Source organism: Phaethon aethereus, assembly GCF_964289735.1.
Source record: "Phaethon aethereus genome assembly, chromosome: 14".
In the NCBI taxonomy this organism is placed as follows: Eukaryota; Metazoa; Chordata; class Aves; order Phaethontiformes; family Phaethontidae; genus Phaethon; species Phaethon aethereus.
In genome coordinates, this window is record NC_138590.1 from 16939303 (window position 1) to 16962891 (window position 23589).

The 23589-nt window shown below is 40.2% G+C and overlaps 1 protein-coding gene across 1 annotated transcript in view; it reads right to left on the bottom strand.

The window, feature by feature from the left end:
* SPOCK1 (SPARC (osteonectin), cwcv and kazal like domains proteoglycan 1) overlaps positions 1-12941 on the bottom strand; it is a 317127-nt gene extending 304186 nt beyond the window's left edge. The window contains exon 1 of the mRNA XM_082006106.1: positions 12741-12941. Coding sequence (XP_081862232.1) covers positions 12741-12908 — 168 coding nt within the window. The 5' untranslated portion in view covers positions 12909-12941. The remainder of the gene's footprint in view (positions 1-12740) is intronic.
* Between the last annotated feature and the right edge of the window lie 10648 nt (positions 12942-23589).

Genomic DNA, 23589 nt, shown 5'->3' on the forward strand with positions numbered 1-23589 from the left:
ACAAGAAACACTTGCTGCCCAGGTCGGGGTCATGCAGGATACTGACCAGCAGCTAACTAACTTTCAGTTGTATACTCTCTAAAGCCCTTCTTGCTCTCCTCTCCGTCTAACCCTAACACCATCATCAACCTGCCTTTTTGAAATCCTCTCTAATGAAGCAGAACATGTTTTTCCTTATCTAGCACCTTCCCATTCTGTCTGTGTTTATAAATTCGTTACCTAGGTACACACGCAGACACATGTCACATTCTTCATTTCCTCTTTTCTGCCAGGCCTTTTCCATGAGAAATCTCTGGGCTTTAGAAAAGATTGTTCCAACCACAATTTCTCACCTAATGGAGCATGTCTCCATCTGAGCCATGACTCCTCTAGCTGGATCTGCTAAACTATCCAGCATTTATTTGCCTGTGACAGTGACTGTGTGTTTTGGGGTTTTTTGGTTGGTTGGTTTGGTTTTTTTTTTCCCCCACTTGGTTGCACCTGTAGTTTCTCATTTAAAGAGGAAATCACATTTATTCAATCATTGCAGTTTCAGTAACTCCTAATTTCAGGAAGCTTCAGCTTTAAAATTAGCCATGCCCTAAGGCTTCAGCTTAGTTCTCATTTTGTATCTACATATCTCCTTATTGAGTTCAAATTTTATAGACAATTGTAGCTTGTTCTGGATGGAACACATCAGCTGCACCATCCCCGATGTATCAGTAATGGGTTTGCAATGATGAAAGTAAGTTTCAAAATTGCTTCCTGTTTGCAGCTTCTTTCATTGCTAATGGAAATTACAGCCATGCTGAGCACATCCCACATCTATCTCTATTTGTACCTTGCCCTGCTGTAATAAAATATTGCTCATTCTTGATTACATAGGGACATATACTGACATTAAAACATGGATGGAGTATCTCAACAGAAACTACTGTTAAGGTTCTGCGGTTACTTAAAAAAATACTGATAGCAGAATATGGCCCATAAAAAGTTGGTTGGATTTTTTTCCTTTACATACAGAAATGTGACTATTTGTGATGGCAGATGTTGCTTTAGAAGTGGAAGTTTCAATATATTTTAAAAAGGTTCTAAAATGTATATTATCTTTTTATGAATGCTCAAAATTGTCCATTTATACCCATTAAGGTTTCTTGTACTTACATTCAGTCGTCTTTTCTCTTTTACAAGGCTTTGCACCTAGGAAACACTTACTCACAATCTCTAACAGCACTATCTCTTGGGGGTGGGGGTGGGGCAAAAATTACCTTTCATCTCAGGTTTTAAGAAGTTCATTACCAGTCACAAAATCTTTGCTCTGCCAATCATTTTAACGTTTATTAAGATAAGACACGTGCATAAGACACAAAGCACCTCTTCATGAGGGAAGCCTAAGGCTTTATAGAGAGAAAAGGAGACTATATACAAAAATAGACATTCGTGTCACGTAAGTATCATCATTTCAGTCCATCTTGCCTCATATTCCAACGAAAATAAACCATCAAGGGTCTTGTTATATCCAACTTAACTTTATTATATAAGCATGAGGAGACTAATAAATCTGTGGCCACTGATCTGAGTTACTGTACACCTTCTTATGAGTAAATGTATCTGGTTTACCAGTTTCCTTCAGCCAGCAGAACTGCAGTTATATGCATAACTGACAGTTGTGCAGTATTCATGCAGTTTATACTTATTCTAATTAAAGGTGGCATAATTTCTTTCTGTATGCTGTTGTCCTGAGTGAACCATAATGTGGAGATTCATGGTTGTATTTAAATACAGAATTGTCTGCCATAATCCTTAAAGTATTCATTATCTCATGCCTACAGATATTCTTACTAAAGGTAACACTCTGGTGTTCTTTTATGTGAAACAATTTCTTTTTTAGCCATATGAAACAAGTTTTAAAAAGATCAGTAGATTTCAAATTTCCAAGTCACCAGTTTCACCAGATGTAGTTTAACATTAAAATAAGGAAATCTGGTTTTCATAATATCTCTGCTTTAACATGAAATACCTACTCCTCCTTCACTATGATATCAAACTAGAGGTGTACCTACTTTGTTAAACCTACGTTATAGACCTATTTATTATTTATATAAACCTACATTATAAACCTATTATATAACTTATGTTAAATAAATAAATAATATCTAGCTAGCATCAAAAAGATTGGTTACCCTGGCTTCACTTAGAGGAAAAAAAAAGGGACAAAATTTATCCTTTATGTACCTTGAGTGAAGCTTATGTTATCAAAAAAGAAATTAATTCGACCCAATAAACACCACTACTGGCACATATATCCAAAGGAAGACTACAGATCTGTTAAGCATTGTCTGTCTGTATTCCAACACCGTACAAGCTCAGTAGAAGAGCACTGTCCTGGGACTTACACGACATAAATTTTGTGGTTAGAAGCGGCGGCTTCAGCACTGGACAGCTCCGAGCAGGACGGGCTCGCACGGCCCGGCCGGGCGGCTGCGCAGCGCTGCGCCCACCGCCGCGGATGAACACGCTCAGCGGAACAAGAGCAAGGAGTACAAATGCTTACAGTATACCAGGTACCGGCACATATACAAGTACTGGAAGACTGACAGAGTTGTCCTAAAAATCGCTGTTCAAAGTACAGCAGACTCCTGTTATCAAACAAGAAATGACGAGCATTTCTGAATTCTCTAAAAGTTATTTTTATTACTATTTACTAATTGCAATCAAATTCTATCAAGAACCTCAACATCCCTAGTACACACAGAAACACTACTCTAAAAACAATGTTTTCCACCCACCTCTTGAACAAGCAACTCAACCTCATTTCTTCTTAATCCTGCAATTACAAGTTTCAGCCTTCCTCCCATTCCATTCTCTAAAATTTTAGCATCCCCCCAGCCCAATTCCAGTGACTGCAGTTGCCTCTACCCCGATCTCACGTTCAAGTTGTCTAACTGCTACAACTTGAAGAGAAAGGCAGAGAGGACAATATATAAACACTAGAGGACAACACTGAAATAAACTTCTGAATAGGCAATAGCACACAGGGAAGGAAGGGCAAAGACACATTTCCAAGCTAAAAAGCATATAAAAACTATTCACAGAATATGCTGTGAGATTTTGAATGAAATTGTATACACAGCTGAATTTCCCAGTTGGACAGTTTTAAAAATAACCTGCATAGACAGACAAGTACCACTACCTCTATCAATCCCAGCATTAGCCAGAATTCAACTGTAAACCATGATATATTGATATCTTTTTTGAAAGCCAATCTAAATATAGTTACTCTAACAGTAATTTTTAATAAAGTATTTTTCTATCTGCCCAGGAGAAAGCAATCAGTGAAGTGGATATGTGACACTAAGTTCATTAAGAGGACAGCCAAGATCACAGAATTAATTGATGCCCCCTTGTACCTATTTAATGAGAATGATTTTCTGTTACCCTGGATCACAAACCAAGCTATAGAAGTGACAGATAAAGACCAATCTACTCCCTGACAAAAGCTCTATTCAGTAACTTAGCAATTTATCTGTAAACTGAATTTTGAATCATATTTTAGCCTCAAAACTCATTAGACATTAGATGTTCAGTCCAAACATGTAATTCAGTTTTAGTTGCCAACCTGCAACAGCGAATCCACCAATGATAACTGCTGGAGTTAGCTACCTGATGACAGACTACTTACATGGAGTTAAGACTTGGTAACTTAGTGAGAGTAAGGCCCTGTGTAAACCTGAAACAGAGGTAAGTGTTGGAAGTACAAAAATTCACACTGGAGGCAGCAGCATTACCTTAACTTTGCTCTGTATCAACTCCACTTTCTTGTTTTGGTTGGAATCTATAACATGTGTACTTTGTAGACTGCAATGTTTGATTTTCAGATAGTTTGATTCTTCCAGGGACTTTGAGGGAACTTCTATTTACACTGGCCAGACACCTGATCTTTCAGCCTTTTCCAACTACACAATGTCCTCCAAAAGTCGAAGAGGACTGTTTATTCTAACTGGTCTTTCATGTACAGTTGTTCTTTGTCTAAGAGAATAGGAAGATGAGGAGTATGAGAATCAAACTCAGGCCTCACTGAAATCTTTGAGAATTTGGTCATGAGCTTCAACATAACCAAGACTTCACTACAGCTCTTTTGGATGAGTCTCATTTTTTGGTTACACAAGAAAAGAAATAATCAAACAGCCCTTGAATAAACAGATGGTATCTAAAAGAAAAGAGTTTTCATATTCTAGATGTAATATTTGACCCCCATTTCCCTCATGAAGTCCTGCCTCTTGTAAAAGCAGCTCAGCTGCCCCACCCCAAATTCAGACAATCTTGTATTTTGTCCACACAAAACACACACATTGTTAAAGATGCACCGACTGAAACTACATATTTCTAGCCTCCTGGTTAAAACCATAAATACAGAGCAAACAGTTAAAATATCCGAGACAAAAAAGGTAATAATCTCCCTGATGCTCAAGTATCATAACTAAGCTTTCATTTTTGGCACTTGAAAATAAGGAGCCTGATTTTCTCAACTCCAATCCTGGACAATTTACCCAAAAAAACCCTAGTATTATTTACCCATGGATATTTGAGCCTGATAACAGTTGTTACACTAACAAACATCAGAACTCAGCCTCATATAACTATATTCAATCCACTTTATATTACACTGACATGGTTTGACACAACACATGACTCATTTGTGTGGGGTTTCCCCCTCCCTCTTTTTTCCTTCTAGAAGAGTGAGTTTTGACAAATATATGAACAAAATCTATCCCACAACTGTGTACCAGGTTTCGATTTGCTGGTTTTTTCCACCCCCCACGCACAAAGGTGCCAATATTGCAATACATCAAAACTGGCTCTTCCACTTTTTTATTCATTTTTAACCTCACGCTCATCAAGAAACAAAAGATTTCTCTTTTGTTCTTACAAAGGTGTAGCATGTTCTTCACATCATTATATTCCCTACAGCTCCCACTGCAACTCTTAAAACATACAGTCTACACCCAGAAATGTAACAGGAGACTTACCTCCCAGGAATCTGACAAAATTACAGTTTAAATTTGCAATAAAGTGAGCCCCTGTGGAAACAAAATCCTGTAAAATTGAGGCAGGGGGAGCAGCAGAGTACAGGAATGGTTACTAGAAAACCCTGTAAAACATATTAGTGAAAACTTCAAATCTACAAAATTCCATAGCAGGGACATGATTTCTGACTGCAGTCTACAGAAGATTTCTTTAAGTGAGGAAGCTATTCAAGTTATAATTTCAAACATGTAATACAGAAACTAACACTCTAGTTTTCTACTGACCTATTTAGCTTTGGAGCCTTAGGTAATTCCCAAGACTGCTGGATAAGTGTCAGTTAATTACAAAAAGCTGTCTCTCTATACCTTCCAAGTTAATTATTCTGACATAAATGCCATTATTTTTCCCCTTGTCCACTGCAGAAGGAAAGTGTCAAGTTTGAGAAGGGCATTTTCAGTAAGCATACCTCTTCTGTTTCTACGAAGCCAATTTCAATTACATTTGCACAGATTCAGTCTCATGTTTTGCTATTCTTTTAAACTTCATGCAGCTTTGGCAAGTACATCTCAGCTGTACTTTTCAATCACATTTATAGTCCAGCCTTTGTCCCTCTTTTGAGGGTAAGAGTTGCCCTAAGAGACAACCTATGCTACAGTGTCTGGGTAGACTTAAATCACATTTCAACTCTGTTGCACTTCAGTCCAGATCCACTGGAATCCATACACACAATCTTCACCTTTAATTAAATCTGAAGTTGGGTTGGAATGACTATCTCCTGGGAAGCAAGCCCGAGGTGCCTGTGTCCCATCACGTAACTCAGCCACTTTACTGACTGGGTACATCCGTTACCTAGCTAGTAGGTATTCTTCAAGTGTACTGTAACCTTCTTTATGACTATCTGCACTACTACATAATTAGCAGGGCCTGAATGGTTTCTCCAGGAATGTATATATTGATCACTGACTCACAGAAAAACCTGTGCTTACATTTCAGCTGAAGAAAGTAGAAAATGTGATGTTCTGGCAATAAATTGTTGGCAGAAAAATACTTCCTTCTGCCTGTAGACATAAATACAACATAGAAAAAAGAAAATGCAATCCCAAACTAAGTAGTTCCCCCTTAGCATCTAGTGTATCAGGCAGTATCTTGAAATTGGTTGAGTCCTTGGCAATGAGGTCACATTGAAGACATGTACCTGCCAGGGAAGAGAACGCAGAAAGAACCCAGTATATACAAATGAACTGTTAGCTCAAAAATCCCAAAGGATCAGAGGATACTTGGGTATCACAGATCAGGTTCCACCACAGTAGAAGCTGTTTGGAGAGTGAGCAAGACAACCATCTACAAGGGGCTTTAAACTTAATGAACAGACACATGGGATACAAAATTCCAAGCCCTCTAGAATCCCAAAATCCAGGGTTTTTTTTATTACAATTCACTACATCATAAACTTTTTTGATAACTCACTAGCTACATAGTGAAACTGAAGTGCTCATTAAGATAACTTTTAAAAACATAACTGTGAGTGGAGTAATAACATTATTACTAAATTCAGGAATGAGGTTATTTTTGTCACCAATTATTTCTTTATCTCAACTTCAAGCAAGGCAGCTTTTGCTGTCCCTCTCTCAATAAATATTCTGAAGCAAATCTACTCTTACACAATTAGCTTTGTGTGAGTAAACTAATGTAGTATATTATTTTAAAACAAGCTCTTTTCCCCTATGATACTGGAAGGCCTTTGGCTCACCAACTCCATAAAAATTTGTCTTTCTTGAATTTCAGTGATCAGAAGCACTCACAATATTCCTAATTAGTATTCTCTCCTATGCACTGTACAATTTTATTTCTTCAACAGAACCAGAAATCTTTCATTTTATGCATTCCTACAAAATATTTGCTCTCCTCAGAGTAGCATTACTTTCATTACTTAGAAACACTCTGCAAATCAATAAAAGCACACAGGTTCTCCCTCTCATCTATTTCAAGCTGAGCTGCCAGGACTGAGAATAAATTTGTGTTAGCTCTCCATTCCATGACCTTCTACTTCATACTTTTAAATTTCATTTCATTTCTATTACTTGAGTTCCCAAGTAATTCTGCCTGCTTGGTATTCCAACCCGTCTCAGTATTGGTCATGTTTTCCAACTCTCTGCTATCAAGTTGCACTGCCACATTTCTAATTTTGGGCTAAACAAATCAGTGAAAGATAAGTGCAACAAGGGAAAAAACCATGCAGAAGTGTGAAGAGCCAGACCAAAGTCCAACAATTCACCAGTAGCAAAGCGGGAACAATACAGGTCCTCCAGTTCCAATCCTTGTATTTGCTTGATCACCTAACACCGAGCTTCTGATCAGGTGTGAGAAGGAACTCATAGGCTCAGAAAGGTGACTGTCCTGGTTTCGGCTGGGATAGAGTTAATTTTCTTCATAGAAGCTAGTATGAGGTTATGTTTTGGATTTGGGATGAGAAACTGTTGATAACATGCTGATGATTTGGGTTGTTGCTAAGCAGTCAAGGACTGTTCAGCTTCTCATGCTGGCCTGCCAGCGAGAAGGCTGGGGGTGCACAGGAACCTGAGAGGGGACACAGCCGGGACAGCTGACCTAGGCTGACCAAAGGGATATTCCATACAATATGATGTCATGCTCAGTATATAAAGTTGGGACGAAGAGGAAGGAAAGTGTGGAGGGGATGTTCAGGGTTATGGCGTCAGTCTTCCGAAGTAGCTGTTATGCATTATGGAGCTCTGCTTTCCTGGAGATGGCTGAACACCTGCCTGACGATGGGAAGTGGTGAATGAATTCCCCGTTTTGCTCCGCTTGTGTGTGCAGCTTTTGCTTCACCTATTAAACTGTCTTTATCTCAAACCGTGAGTTTCCTCACTTTCACCCTTCTCATTCTCTCCCCTGTCCCACCGTGGGGGAGTGAGCGAGCAGCTGCCGGCTGGGGTTAATCCATGACAGTGATGTACAAGAATAACTGTCAAAATTGTCTCTTCAGTGGGTTGTATCAAGGGATGGTAGTCTATGACCAATCTGGGAAATCTAATATCTAATCTAATCTACTTACATATAACTGTTCTTGTTGCTGATACTTACATATAACTATTTATCCACAATAAGTCTGAGAAATGTATACACACAGATGATGACACTTCATGCCTCGCTTTAGATGTGCACAGTCTCAAAGCATCTCCAGGCATATAATGCATGGGGCTTTTAACGTGATAGCCTGCACTGAAGCTCCATAAGCAATAAAATTTAGAGAAACAGCTTAGTTAATGCTCAGAACGTGGTCTGGCAGCTTGCCATGCATAAACATGCACTGAAACCAGAGTTCATGCCAAGATTCTTAGCTTTCAACTTCATAGAAATTCCTTGTATACTTTATGCTAGATCCTCTAAGTTCATTTAACTTTTCTCTTCCTTTTTGCAGTTTAATCCATAGCTAGTTGAACTTATTACCTTTTTATATATAAGCATTAATAATGCAATAGACATAACTCCAAGTAGAAGTAATAGAATTAGTCTGTTCATATAATTTTGATTAAAGACAGGCCTAACACTAAAAGGACACTTATTCTGTGCCTTCTGTGCCAAGCCTCTATGAACACAATGAGATGCTGCAGTGTGACCTATTACAATAATGTGTATGGCTAGTCACATAATAAATCCTTTCTAAGACTCATAAGAATTCACTTCACACTCAGGTATCGAATTTGGGCTCGAGCTCCTCTTAAGCCAAAGGATCTCTCCCGACAGATTTGATCGAAAGATTGAGGCCTTAACGTTTGTTTTCATAATATCAAAAGGTCTAATTTGACTCTCATATCCTTGATGTCTGCTTTTCCGAGCCTCAAATCTGTACAAAGGAAATAGCTACAGACTCCAGCTTCCTTACTGTTTTCTTTTATAGTAATAACTTTATTGATTTAGTTTTTATGGTTTAGATACTTACTAAAGTAGACCTACTCGGTTACTTAAGTATGTATCATGCCACATTCAATATATGTATTAGGGGAATAGAGAATTCCATATTACCACAGATCCTGAGCTCTGTCCTGTCTTTTTTACAGCTTCAACACACAGTTGTGAGGAAGAGAAATAGGATTATCCCCAGCTATAAAATGGGACTTAAAACAGAACTAAGATTTTGTCATTGGTCACATAGAAAGCCCATGTCTGAAAAGGAAAAAGGAGCGGAAGACAGACAAGAAGATCAAATACAGATTATACCGAAAGCTTATTAATACACCAGGTTTATTATTTATCAATTAATGAGTAATTATAAATAATTACCATTATTGATACCAGACAGCTGGACAATATACAAGATTTTCAACAGCAAGTGCTTCACAACAGATCAGTCACATTGGTCTTACTATTCATTTATAGGCTCTGTTGGTTTTTAAAACTGGAACACCTCAATATTATACAAACTGTGTTCAAATCATGTGAAAAGACTGTGAAGTATTGTTTTAACCAGATTAAGGCCCTTAAGGATTTTTGAAAATGTTGACAGGTCATCATTTCACACTACTAAATTCAGTCAGACTTAAAAATTTAGCCTGATTATGTGGATGTAATGCAGACTTCAAATGTGATGTACTTCTGTGCTCTCTTTTCACAGAAGAGTAATGACTGCTGGGCCATTAAGTGCAACTGCTATGCTGTCTTTGCCCAAAAGAAATATGGGTCATACTAAAAAAAAAGATCAATACCTGTCTTCTCAAATCAGGCTGTATTGGACCATAGCTCAATAGACTGACCAACCAATTGATTTTGAAAATAACTGAAAAAGTTGAGAGAAGCCCAATTTAAAATTTTACATTCAATTATAAATCATCTTAAAAAAAGTGGTTAAAAAACCACCCAGTACTGAAACATTATGACAGATTTATATGCACATGTGTGCGCAGATGTTTGTGCTGTATGCACGTACAGAGTTTAAAGTGGCCACCCCCAAAACAACCAAATCTCAGCTCCATACGTGCAGTGTTTCTCCTACTGTACATAAGGACACAGTTATGTAAATATTTGTGCAATTTTATTTGTATAACATGACATAAAATTCAGAAAGCTACTAGAGGTAATTATGATAATTACTGCACCCTTGCTTCTGCTGATTTACAGGATATGAACTAGGCCTTCTGCTCTGTAGTAGCTGTAGTGTCAGACCCAAGAAGGTATTAACTGAAACACCACTTCTATACTCCAGCCTTCTGTGCAAAGTCCACATTAAGAACCTCATTTAAGTAATGATGTCTATATGGTTACAGTTGGAGAACGAAGGGAAGATGGATCGTTTCCCTATGATTCAACAATTATGAATGAAATGCTAATCTACCCCATACATAGCAGTTAATACTGTTATGCTGCATCTCACCAGGCAGTTTCTTCACAAATGTTGTAACAATCTGTCCTTGACAACACAGCCATGTAACAAGGACCAGATTTCTTCTAATGACATCTCTGCATGCAAGAAGCATGTTGTCTCTTCTATACTCACTAGGCTGGCAGCAACTCTACCTATGAATGTCTTCATCTGTGGACACAGAACCTCTCACAGAAGATTATGATGCAGTAAATCACTTTGGTTGAAGATAAGTTATTAAGAGCCTAATCAAATAAGCAAGCTTTTTTATTTACTTTTTATAAAAAGCTTAGTAGGAGGTGATTAGCAGTATCTGTTAATTTGCCGCATAAAAGGTTTCATGGATAATCATACACATTTGTAACATGCTAGTTTTGAAGTAACTGAATAGAACCATTAAGATGGCTGGGTAGAAAATAACCTAAACTTTGCATGAGCTCTATACTCTTTCCTTTTGCTTAGCAGAGGACTGGTTAAGAAGGTTTTTTTCCACGAAATGATTCTCCCTACAGAAGACAGTTTTGAGGCTTTACAGCTTTTGTTAGCATTTTCAGAAAGTCTAAAAAAGCATTTGCAGTTGTGAAACCTTAAACGATAAAAGAGGTAATCGTCACAAACATCTTCCACAGGAAGAAGAAAATTTCTCTGACAATTGCACCTGTGAGACTGGGGAAAGGGGACAAGAAGAGAAGTTGCAAGGACTCTGTGCTTCAAGAAAAAAACACCCAACAAACCTGCATAAAATGAAATAAGAACTTTAAGCTCAAAAGCGCGATTAACACAAGGTCTCAGTTTGGAATGAGATTGTTGGAAGATGCCCCTTGCTATATTCTGTGCCTCATTAAAAGAGTGTTTGGATTCATTTGTCAGTCCTTCATCCAATTTACCGTTTTCAAATGCTGCCAAATTCTCATATCAAGTTGGATGTAGAAATTAACAAGTGAAATCCTTAACCTGCATTCCCCAGGAGACTAAATCTGATATTAACAAAGATTCCCTTGGAGCCTGGTAAAAAAATATATGAATCCATATTAACTGTAAAATATCCTTAATAACATAGTAGTTCCTGTACAAGCATAGGCTTTTCCAGACACCTATTATACAAGAACTCCAACAGTCCCGGGAGGTGGACGTCATCACAGCAATTGCACAAAAATACACATTCTGGCATATTGTTGGTACCATTGTTAAGGCCATACTTCATTATATTGAGATTCAGGGCAGCATAATTTCTCAGTCACAGAGATGACCACAACTACATAAAAACGTAGAGAGAATAAGCTAGGCAGAGACATGTCACATTTATCTGTAATCTTTGACTTCCTCTTTGCAAAGTAAGATACAGTGCTAAGACCACAGAGACAAATGCATAGCAAAGTTGAACTTGTTAATATATTATAAAACACCACAGCTTCCTAAAAAAGCAAAGAAACCTTACAGACTAGTACTAGCAGAACTGCTAGCCACCTCTACTCTTCCCTTTCCTAGAGTCACACTGCAGCCACGGCGCACAAACCCTGTACAATAAAGAACACAACCTCAACGTGCTCATGATCAACATTAAGAGTAATGTTTCCCTTATCCAGCCTCAGGCAGACCGAAGCAGGGTTTTCTGTGCATACTCCAAGAAAGCTTTTTCAGTGTATAGACAACAGAAGCAAAAGGAGCTCTGTAAATATTACATTTATGGTAAATGTTGCATTTCCCTTTCTCCAGCCATTCACTTAACACATGCAATTGTGTTCAAACCAGGGGAAATCAAGAATTAATTTTCAGCTTAAGAAAGTGATTTGTTTTGTACAGATACATGTCATAACACATCTTGAAGTTACCCTTATTTTCCAGACAGAAAAAAACCGAGTCAAAGCATTGCTTCTTCCAACCCTATACCAGTGTCAAAGATCTCCATGGGCAGAATTGACAATAAAATCTTTTCTACCACATCTGCAGGCAAAAAAAGCTTCACTGTTTACCACCTTGTGGCTCGAACTGGTAAATATTCCTTTCTAACACACACACACCAGTTCATCATTTCACAGTTAACCAGCCTCTTAAGCAGCAGGAACAGAAACTTCGCTCCAAGTTCCTCCTCAGAGGAAAAATTGAAGACCGTATGCTTTCAGGGGGACTGACACCGAGCCCAAGCTGCCCCGATCGATGGGGTAACCGGGAACGGCAGCACTGGCTGTCCGGCTTCCCCGCAGCTCTCAGCATCCTTCACGCAAGCAGCAACCGGTTGCCCAAGCTGCATCTCTCTCCTACCCGCAGCTTCTAAACGCCAGCGGCCACCCATCGAAAGGCTGCTACGGTCAGACGGAACAAACAAGAAGTACGCGGTAAACGAAGGAGTACTTACATCCCGGAATTTGTTCCAATACTTGTCTTTATCATACTGCGAAACGGTGCTCAGCCATTTGTCGTTGTCCAGGAAATTGCCATGATTGCTGTCGCCCGTGATGGTTTCAGGATGCCGGCTCTCCACTTGCAGGAAGCACCAGGCAGCGATTACCAGCACCCCCGACATCTGCAAGGAGAGGACAGGAGGGGAGCGGAGGGGCGCGGAGCGGCGGCGGGCGGCTTTCTCGGGCAGGGAAGTTTGAGGGGACCCAAGTTCGGGCTTGTCGCCCCCCTCGCCCCTCGCCAACTTCTGTCCCCCTGGGCCGAGACCCACCCTACGCGCCCAGCCTGGAGGGGTGGGGAGCAGCAACAGCCCCTGTGATACAACTGAAACCCCTCATCCGGGGCCGGGCAGAGACGCCAGTCGGGGGGAGATACGGCGCTGCGGAACCCCGAATAAAGCCTCCCGCGGGAGCAGCCGGCGCTGGCTCCACCAACTTTGGCTGCCAGGGCAGAGAGGATGCCCCTACCTCCGGGCAGTGCCGCCGGCCGGGGCTCCGAGCACCGTGCGCTGCTGCTGCTGCTCTTCCTCCTCCCTCTCCTCCTCTTCCTCCCTCTCCTTTTTCTCTTCCTCCTCCTCCGCTCCTTTGTGCGGCTGCCGCTGCCCGGGCGGCGGCGAGAGAGCCGGCGAGCCCCGAGTAGCCTCCGTCAGCGGCGCGGGGTGTGTGCGCGCGGCGGCGGGGCGTGCGTGCGCCAGCGGCCGGGGTCTGGCGCCATCTACCGCCCAGCGGCTGCGGCGCGGGCAGCGGCCGCCTGAGGTAGCGCGTGCGGCGGGGCGAGGCGCCGCTCGCGCGCCCAACGGTCGCCGTAACGGCCTCGGTGAACTGCTGCGGAGCCAATGGCGGGGCAGGGGCACAATGGGCGGCTGGGGAGGACGCCTGCGAGGAAAGCTGGGGCCAGCCTCTTCAGAGACACCGACAATGAGGTCTTCGCTGCCGCCGCAGTCAAGAGTTACAGAGCCATAGGGCTGGCCTTAAACACATAAAAAACCCAGCAGACGTCAGCTTTTATAAGCCCTGTGTAGGATATGACTGTCTTGAGTCAATGGCTTTACAATTTACAAAAGTAATGACATTTCAAAGGCGCAGAAGTCATCCCAGGTTTCTTAATTTTACTTTGGCAAGGAGCTCCCCTCCCTTGGTTAACACATCCCAGGCAGTGAAGAGGGTTCTGCTCCCACACCAGATAATGGAGTAGGGGACTGCCCAGGCCGTCAGAAGGGTATAGGGGAAAGCCATCTTCTGTTTTTAAAAATGGGAAGGGGGCAGATGAGGGGAGCTACATACTGGTCTAGGAACTAGGGTGAAAGGAGGAGACCTCCATCAAGAAAGGATAAAGATCTCCATTGTCAACCGAGGAGGTGGGAAAGAGGTTTGGGCGATTTCCTACATCAGGGTTGGGGGATTGTTGCTGTATCCATCGCCGAAGACCGTGAGGAAGGCACTCTTCCTCCTCTTACTTCTAAGTATTTCAAGGGATAGGAAAGAGGGAAATTTCACATCCACAATTTTTAAAATTTTTAAAGGGAGGCTCTCATTGAGGGTCTCATTCTCTGCACCTGGATGGAAGAGAGAACTCATCCCCTGCTAATTAATATGATGCCTGATAATGAGGACATAGACTTCTGCTGATAATTTTAAATACAACTGTGAGTACGGTTCTATATGACATTTTTCAAATAAGGTTCATTAAACTGACTCATAAATACTGCCTTTTCTCTCCAAGACAACTATCAACAGGGTTAATTCCACTTTTTCCAGACACATTAGATGTTTCTTTGGTAACACAAAAAGGGTCACGTTTATTCATTTTTACTGCTATATCTAAGTGCTGAACTCAGTATACAGTTCTATTCCTAGATCTAATTTTAAATACAGTTCCTAAATACCACATAACCACAATAAAAGCCTCTGGCACTGAAAAAAAGCAATGAGGTTTTATTAATTTTAACAGCAGAGGACAAGCACATACTCACGTAGTACCCTACATCGCATTCTCCCTTTGGTGCGCATAGAATCTAATGAAAGCTACATGCCTGCAGGAGGGCAAAATATAACCCAATAAAAGCAACAAATAGAAGAAAGCCAAACCAAAGCCCTGCAGATTTGGATGTAAATCCATATCCAAACGCCTTGCTCCACCTTCCCTCCCATGTCGGACTATACCATTCTTCTGATGGTAGTCCAGGGTAAGTATTCCTCTCAGATATCCCTCTGTTGTGCACGGGCTTCCCTATAAAACAGTTTCAGTGACAGGTGAGGTTTATATAGCTTCCACCCAGCAGGATGAACACATGCTTTCTCCTTTCTTACTTAGATTAACAGGGTGCTGTGCGGTTTGTTCTGTATGGGCCTTTTTTGTAGGGCTTTTAACAACAGGGAATTTGTCTTTGCACAGACATTAAAGATCTCACACCATCTTAAATCTTATGGTTAAGGGATTTCCCCAGTGAGCTTACAGAAATCTATTGTCATTCAGCTTTATACAGTTCCATTTGACTCATGTGTTTCACCCCAGACGTTGCTGCATTTCAGCACCGTCATACACAAACCACATTACCTGCTACACATTTGAGAATTTTTATGCATGAGGAACTACATCAGTGCTTACCAGTTTTGCATAGTTACTACTTTCTTGATCCCACTGGAGGTCAGACCAATTTAATCCTCCATTGACCATTTCTTCAACTCATGAATTGCCAGGCTAGGCTGGTAAAAAGCAGCAGAACGTTATTTCCCCCCAAACCTGTAGTGTTCTACTCATTATGTATTTATAGCAGCAGTTAGTTCATCCCTGTAAAACACACTTGTTAGCACAGTAAACCAGGCTCAGTCCTTCAGTGACTTCAGTATGGTTGACTTCACTCAGTATGAAGCAGGCTGATATGCTTGCCAGTTAAAGACCTGAATGATAAATTACAAAAACATTGTGTATACAGTGAGTAATTACATTCTTACTTGTAACATGTGTGTCAGAAATGTGTCTTCATTTATTTAATTGCTTCATAATCCCATATTCAAAACATGGCTAATCTTTCTTGATCCAGTAAAACACAGGCTTCCCATTTAATCCTGATAGCAATCTCTATCACTCAGCAGCTGCAGCATTTCACCTCCACACAGTTTATCATCCATGACCAGAATTGAAACACCCTTCTCGGCTGTTTTTTATCTCTGGACAGTGCTATAATTGCCTCTAATTCTGCTCCAAGAATATAATATTAGGGAACTCTCTATAGTGGATGATTCAACTCTGGTATTTTAGATGTGAAAATTTCTTTTGTTCCAAGTTAGAACTACTGAAGAGTTAAAAACCATTTTTATCTTGCTTGCAGCTGTAAAAAGTGCCAGAGTATTGATTGTGGATATTATGTGATAATTCACTTGAGCTGTGTAAATCATTTGATCAGAAGTTGTAATTACAACCAGTCAGCTTCTCCATGCTGTAGCTTGACCAGGTTCGCTCTGGAAGCAGAACCTTCTGGTGCAGAAAGCATTTCACAGACACAAGAATCAAGGGCCAGATTTCATCTCCAGCCAAATTCCCCATGCAGAGAAATGTTCTAGTTGTCTTAATAGGGCACTTTGGGACTTCCAGGTAATGGAGAAAGCCTTCAGCACCAGTCTTGCAGGCAACATAACTGAAGCACTGCAACTTCCCCCTAGACAAAAACAAGGATACCTGGAGAACCAAGTCAGCCACTCCTGTTTCCCTTCAACCTACATGGAACTTGTCCCACATCACAGCCAGCAGGGTAAAGCAGGGTAAAGTCAGTAGCAACAGCACATAAGCGTTGTCATGTAAAGGGTTTTGCTTCCCCTCGCTATACTCTCATGGCAGCAAGACTCACTTTTCCAGTGTCTTGATTGCTTCCATAGATCTTGAGGCAGTGGCTGCAGCCTTTGCAGTAGAGCCTTGAAAATCTTCTGTGGACTTTTATTGCTGGTTTTTCCCCTCCTGTTGTGAGGCACAGTTCTACTGACTTTATTTTTTTAAACATTGACTCAGGAAAGAAAATCTTTACAGTAACAAATGCTTAAAGTGCATTTCTGTGCTTGACTGTGTACCAGAGTCCTCCACTACTGGATTAGGAAAATTCAATTCCTGTAATTCAACTGGATTTAAAAATATATCACTAAAAAGGTACATGTAGTGGCACAGACCTTTATTTAACATCCCTTTGTATCCTCCATGTACTGTTCTATCCTTTTAATAGACAGGAGTTTTATTTCTTCCTGTGATTCTCAGAACTGCAGATTCAGCTTTGTTAGCTCTGCTGGGCAATTGTGCAGAAAAAACCCACCAAACTAATCTAACTTGTGCAATGTTGTTGGCTTATACAAAGTTCCTGAGACATTTGTCCATTTTACAACAAACCGTAATTCCTTGTCTCTAAAAATACTTGACCTCTTTATTCAGCTCTGCTTCTGGCCTCTTTATATGACAGCCATATTTCATTGCAACGGTGCCTGGAATTTTGCAAGAATTTTCTAAATGCCTGCAACCCAAAGTGCTGAAGTATGTCACAGAGCAGGAAAATAATTATTTTCTAGCAGGCAAAGTGGCACCAGCTAGTTTGGAGATGTTGCAGTTGGTACAGTCCCTTGTGTTCTCATCCTTCGGAAGCATTTAACCCCAATGTCAGCGATTTCAGTGTAAGAGAAGACATCCACTGACCTGGAAATATCCTACAACATGTTCTGCAATCTATTTGCTAGCATGTATTAGTTGTAATATCCCAGATTAAAGTGAATTGAAATACTAGCAAGTCCTGGGCAAAGTAAAAGATGGACACAGTTTATGGTAGAGAGGTATAAGAAACAAAACAACTCAAGCAAAAGAACAGTAAAAGCAATCAACAAATAAAGTGACTTAGCACCTACAGAAGTTGGAGGTGGATTTCAGGACTGAGTTTTTCCCACCTTGCAAAGCTCTCTTGCCCACAGGTGTCTAGAAGAAAAAAGAGAAAAATACATTTAAAATTGAAAAGACTTGTGTTCACATAAAACATATAATCAAATAAAAGTTTACATTTAAACTGGAAGATGAGACTGAAGCAGGTATTCACAACATTTAACTTTTGCCTTCTGAGGCAAAATCCTCAGTTTCCTCTGTCATCAGTAAAAAGAAACAAGTTCTGAATGATGCCTCAGTCTACCCTAGCCACTGTAGATTGTTTTCTGAAAGATGGTGTTGACTCCAGAAAGAACCTACAAAACCAGAGGCACAGTAGGTAAAAGCTAGTCCTTATGATTACTGTCCTCAGGACCTGTAGACTAACATATAAAAAACCCCAACTTTACCCACATGAATCAGTCTATTTGGGTCATACCAGAACATTCATCAATTTAAAGACTGTCTGTTTAATGGGAAGATAATCCCTGCATATTTGACAAAGGGTTTCACTTTCTTATCTTTCTAGTGGATATGGTGATCATGAAAGAAGTAATTTTATGGTATTTCACAAAATGTCTTGTAAAATGGCAACCTTATTTTATAGTGGCGCTTATTACTCCTGGAACTTTTACTAGGAATTGCATCACAAATATCAGTTAACATAAATATTGCAGTGAAGAGCTCTCACCATTTAATGCCAGAGTTAACTCTGCCAATACAGCCTTCATTTTCAGATGGAAAAGGTCGTTAGAATTAAATTTGTCCTCAGACTTCATACTTAGCTGGGATGAAACACTGGCATGAAGTTTTGTAGCTCTGTTCAGCCTGGAAAATATCATCCCAAGTTTTGCCACTGTCAAGCAGTCTTAGAGAGTTGCCTTTAGCCTTCTCTGTAATATATGAACAGAAACAGAAATCTGGAGATTAACATGTTGAATATCAAATGGGCCTGTTCAATATTTACCACAGTAAGACCCTGTTTTGAACCTCCACGAGACACCACAGCACCAAACAATAATAAATAACACCATTTACATTAGTAGTCAGATTTCAGAAATTAAATTTGCATGGAAGATGGAGCATCATTAACGGCTGAACTACAAAAATTAAATTTGCATTCATGTAAGTATTAAAGAAGTCTCAAGTGTGCTTTTTCTTTCCCCATGTTATCATTTGCTTCTTTTTAAACTCTTGCTTTCTCCTATTTTTGCTACTTTTATCCTTTTCTCTGTAACACGACCTTATGCAGTCTTCATATTTTGAGCTCTTTATGGTTCTTTGTGATCATTTCTTCCACTCTTCCCTTTCTCCTTTCATTTACTTCACTCTTCCTATCCCCCTTTTCTCTTGCTCATATAAACATATACTGAGATCTTTACAAAAGCAGCAGCTTTCCTGGAGATTACGGAGCCAGTCTGGAAGCAGTGCTGCCTGATGGACAAAGAGTCCCAAAACATCTTGCAACTTCAGAGGCCAGGCTTGGCATCAGCCCAGTTACATATGGTTAACATCAGTTTTGAATTTGCTGAATAATGTGAAAGCAACAAGAACTGGGGATTTATTGTAGCAAACAATCTTCTGGTTCTCACTAAACCCTCTTTTCATTAAAGAAAATAAAACAAAAGTATTGATGTCCATAGATGAGGACAATAAAGATGAGCCACAGAGGAGCTGTCATGGTTTGCATACTCATAAACCCACCTCAGTCTTTGCAGCTTCAATGTTTTCCTATGGGGGATAACGTTAAGAATGTGCTAGAATGCAATACTCTCAGATAACGTAGAGAAACAATTTTCTTTCTCCCTGCCGCTACATTTTAGGCATGAAGCTTAAGCTCTCTAGGGAACCTGATGATTCTCTTTGCCAGTAGCTTGAACCGTTATAGAAAACCAAATGTTATTTTACACAGTCACCGAATCCCTTGAAGTCAGTGTGCTTAAGATGAAGAGTTTGCGTAGGGAGGGAAGGGAGGCATTGGGTGTGGAAATAGCCAAAAGAGAGGTAACAGGTGTGAGATAAGGTCAGCATCAGTAGCTGCTAGCACACAGGGCAGCTGTAAGAAATGTGAGGAATGTGGACCATATGCCTCAGGTGCAGCAGGAGGGTTCTGAACACCTGACCCTCAGCCAGCTTCAGGCCTTGGGATAATGAAGGTGGCTGACAAAAATTTTGCCATTGGCTCAGATCTGCTACAAACTTATATCAGTGTGTCTGCCCCAGTGCAGTCATTCCTCAGGCATGGCAGGGGCAGACCCCGATCCGGCTAAACATTCCCGCTGCCATAAATAACCAGTTCAGTCATGTGTACTTGAAGCAGGTCATCGCCCGGAGGACAGTGTTCTGCGAAGGACCATGTGTTGCTCAGAAAATAGACAAAAATTTAAAAAGAACTCTGGACATCTTCCTCTGCTTTGAGCAATTACTGAATTGTCTATGATAACAAGATTATAAAAACAAAGAAAAATAACCCCCAAACCCTGATAATACTGTTAGGGGCAAGAACTATAAAGGAGGAAAATGCCTTACTTGCAGTAACAGTCTCTAGAAATGTGGAGGATGCAAAACTTCACCTTGTGTCAGCAAGCATGGAGACTGGCAGAAAGGCAGGCAGGCAGGCAGCAGCCTTATTTCTCACAGTAAGCGATTCTGAAGTGCTTGATGTGTTTTCAGTTAACTCTGGCCAAATTTGAAACTGTATTAAAGGAATCTAAGTAGTACTTCATTCTGCATAGAAATGAAAGACAAGTGTTAAATTTTTAAATGCAGAGTACAAGAACAACAGAAGAATTTGTCCACGATCTCATGCAGCTCAAGGTCTTGCAATTCCAACGTGTGTGGGAGGGACTGAATCCACCAAGGGAGGAGGAGACCAACTCACAACTGGGAACAAAGCGCCAGCAGAGAAAGTGCAGAAGACCCAGAATTCCCCCCAGAAAAAGCAATCAGAATCTGACAAGCAAAATTCATGCTACAGTGAAATTTATGGAAGGCAGACACTGCTTTGATTCCATAGGGAATAAAAATAATCTGCTAATATTTCAAGGAAGTACGCTCACGGCCAGAAGTATGTACAGAACTAAATGTCAAAGTCCACACAAAAAGTAGTACATGGGGTGGTACACAGTGCCATATACTTGAGCCAAAATTTTGATGATGCCTGGAAAGAAATGCAATAATGGCAAAGGTTTACATAATTTCACATGTCCTAGACGAGCACGCGCTGCATCAAAAACCATGGCAGCGTCATTAGCAGCTCAGAAAAATTCTTTGTAAGAGCAGCACATAACACTGCAGCAGAAGACAAATAGACTATCTGCCTGAGAGGAACAGAGATGTATTAATTTTAGGTTGGATTTGGGTGCACAAGCCAATGGGATACCAAAAATAGTATTCTTAGGAGAAAAAAAAAAAAAGAAAATCAGACAGAATAAGCTAAGTGACTGTGGCTTGGGGCATTTTAATGAGGAGCTCACACATCCTCTTAAGAGGGTTAATCAAATCTACAGGGACATGAATTTGAGAAAAGCTACAGATTACATTTGATTCAAGGGAAAATAAGTCTATTGTTTGATTCCTGCTCTTGATGATGCCAAGTCACTGGAAAAGCAATGAATCCAAAATAAGTAAGGAGGCTATGTGAGTGTCTTCCAGGGGATAGAGGAGGTATTTCAGAACACAGAAGAAACCCGACAGTTCAACCCCTAGGAAAGTTCCTCTCACTTTAAGGCAGAGATTTTAAAAAAGGAACAAGATGCAGTGCTCATTGTTTTATCCCAAGGGAAGCATTCCCCTGAGATGCGAAAAAGTAGAACCGTTTCCTTATGAATAGACTCAAAAGGACTACCCGCATAAATTGGAAGTGTTTTTTACCATACACCTTTCTCCTTCATGAATCATCAGGCTTTGAAAGGGGTCTGCAGGGAAGGAAACAAAACATAAGCAGACAAGACGACTTCTGAGACTCTTTGCAGATGGATTAGGTGGCTTCTTGAAGTCTTCCGGCCCCTGTGCTTTGGATTTTTCATTCTTGTACATTCAACATCCCTTCCAAGAAAGATATGTCTTTTTCCATCCTTCCTGCATTTTTTTTTGGTAGAAAAAGTAACATTTTTTTTTGATGACACAAAAGATACTAAGATTTTCATCAAGGACAAAGATACAGTATCAATATAAAAACTCCAGGCGGCTTTGGAAGTAACAAGAACTACCAAACTAAGAGATGCCATAAATAAGACTAAGTAGAGTCCATACAATATCAATAATAAACGAGACAATGAGAGAAACTAATAGAGCCAGGAAGATCATCCAGTGACACCATAAATATATTCCTCCAACACAGAAAAAGAAGGTATAAAGATTTCTTGAATTAATTAACTGAAAAAGGGTATTCATGTTTAATATAATTTCTGAAACCCCAAAGTTATGATGGAGATGGAATTTGAGTTTCTAGGTAACAGAGTTTGATCTGGACCGTTCTGGTTTCAGATAAGAGAGCTATATTACAGATATAAGTACAGGTTAGCCCAGTGGAAAACCAGGTGGTCTGTCTCACATAATACAGGCTCCTCACACCAACATCTATGGGATTGATGAAATAGGAACAGTGCTACTCTGTCTGGACCCGGTTTTGACCTTGCAAATCTATCCTGAATTGCCAATCGTGTAAAACTGTAACCAGTTTTGAAAGGCTGGGACTCTGGGATAGATTGGTCATAGGTATTTTTTCAGAGACACAAGTCAGTTCTCGTACTCTGGGGAGCATTATGTCTGCAAAAACCTAGTAGCAATATGCTCAGATAGAAAAGGAATTTTTCACCTCTGTCAAAGGTTTAATGTTTTTCTTAAGTACTTTGAGATCATCAAGTAAGCTCGAACTGAGTATAGACAACTTATTGCCATTGCCGGAGGATACAGCAAATAACCTGTTGAGAAGATTATTTTTCCTCATCTACAAGTACAGGATTCTTGGTTGCATGCACACACTCTGGAGCATTTGACAGAAGTGCATCTGAGCAAAGTGCAGAGCTTGATTATATACATGTTTTTCTAAATCCAATTCACAAAACCAGCCCACCTGACCTCAGATGAAGTATAAACTGCAAGTTCCAAAGCTACAGCTGAAGAAAGAAATTAATACTATTAGCCCGAGTCAGGTCTGCACGTTCCTGGCCCATACAATTTTTTAATGAGATGATGAAATTTTTAAAGGGGCAAAGATAGTGATCCCCCAAGGTTTCGTAGAAGAATGTGCAGAGATATACACAAAGGTGACTTTAGACATTGAAAAGTCTAAGAAAAGGTCTGAAGCCTGGCCTCAAATGAAGCATGAGCTATTAAATATTGTCACCTAGGCCAGCAGTAGAGACCACACTGAGTGAAAGAGCACATTAGGAGACAATCACCATCATACTGATGCCACATAAGAAGAATTGCCTGTCCTCTGCTGTCCTCTCCAGTAGAAGGATATAACAACAACTAGAAACAACTATATAGTAGTTACATTATTCTCTGTCCCCCATCAGCAACTTCCTTGCAATATGCTACAATTAAATACACAATCCTATGTCTCAATTTATTCTTCTAAATATGTAAATATTGACAGGCTTAATAGGCTGCTTAGTATGTGTGATTTTAAGCCATTATTTGGAAATGTGGCTTCAGACCCCTGAACAATATTTCTGATTGTTCATAGCCTAAAGTGTCGCTGGGAGAAAGTGTCAAAAGAACAAAGAACCCATTCAGACAGACTGGAGTTGTTTCCAGACTTCACATTAAAATTAAAAAATAGTTTTAGCAAAACATAGGTCATCACTTACTGACATTTTATTCAGCAGAAAAACTGAAAATCTGTTTCCTGGATGTTCAAAAACTGAAGCTGCACTCATGAGAGACATGGAGCTAAAAAGTCACAA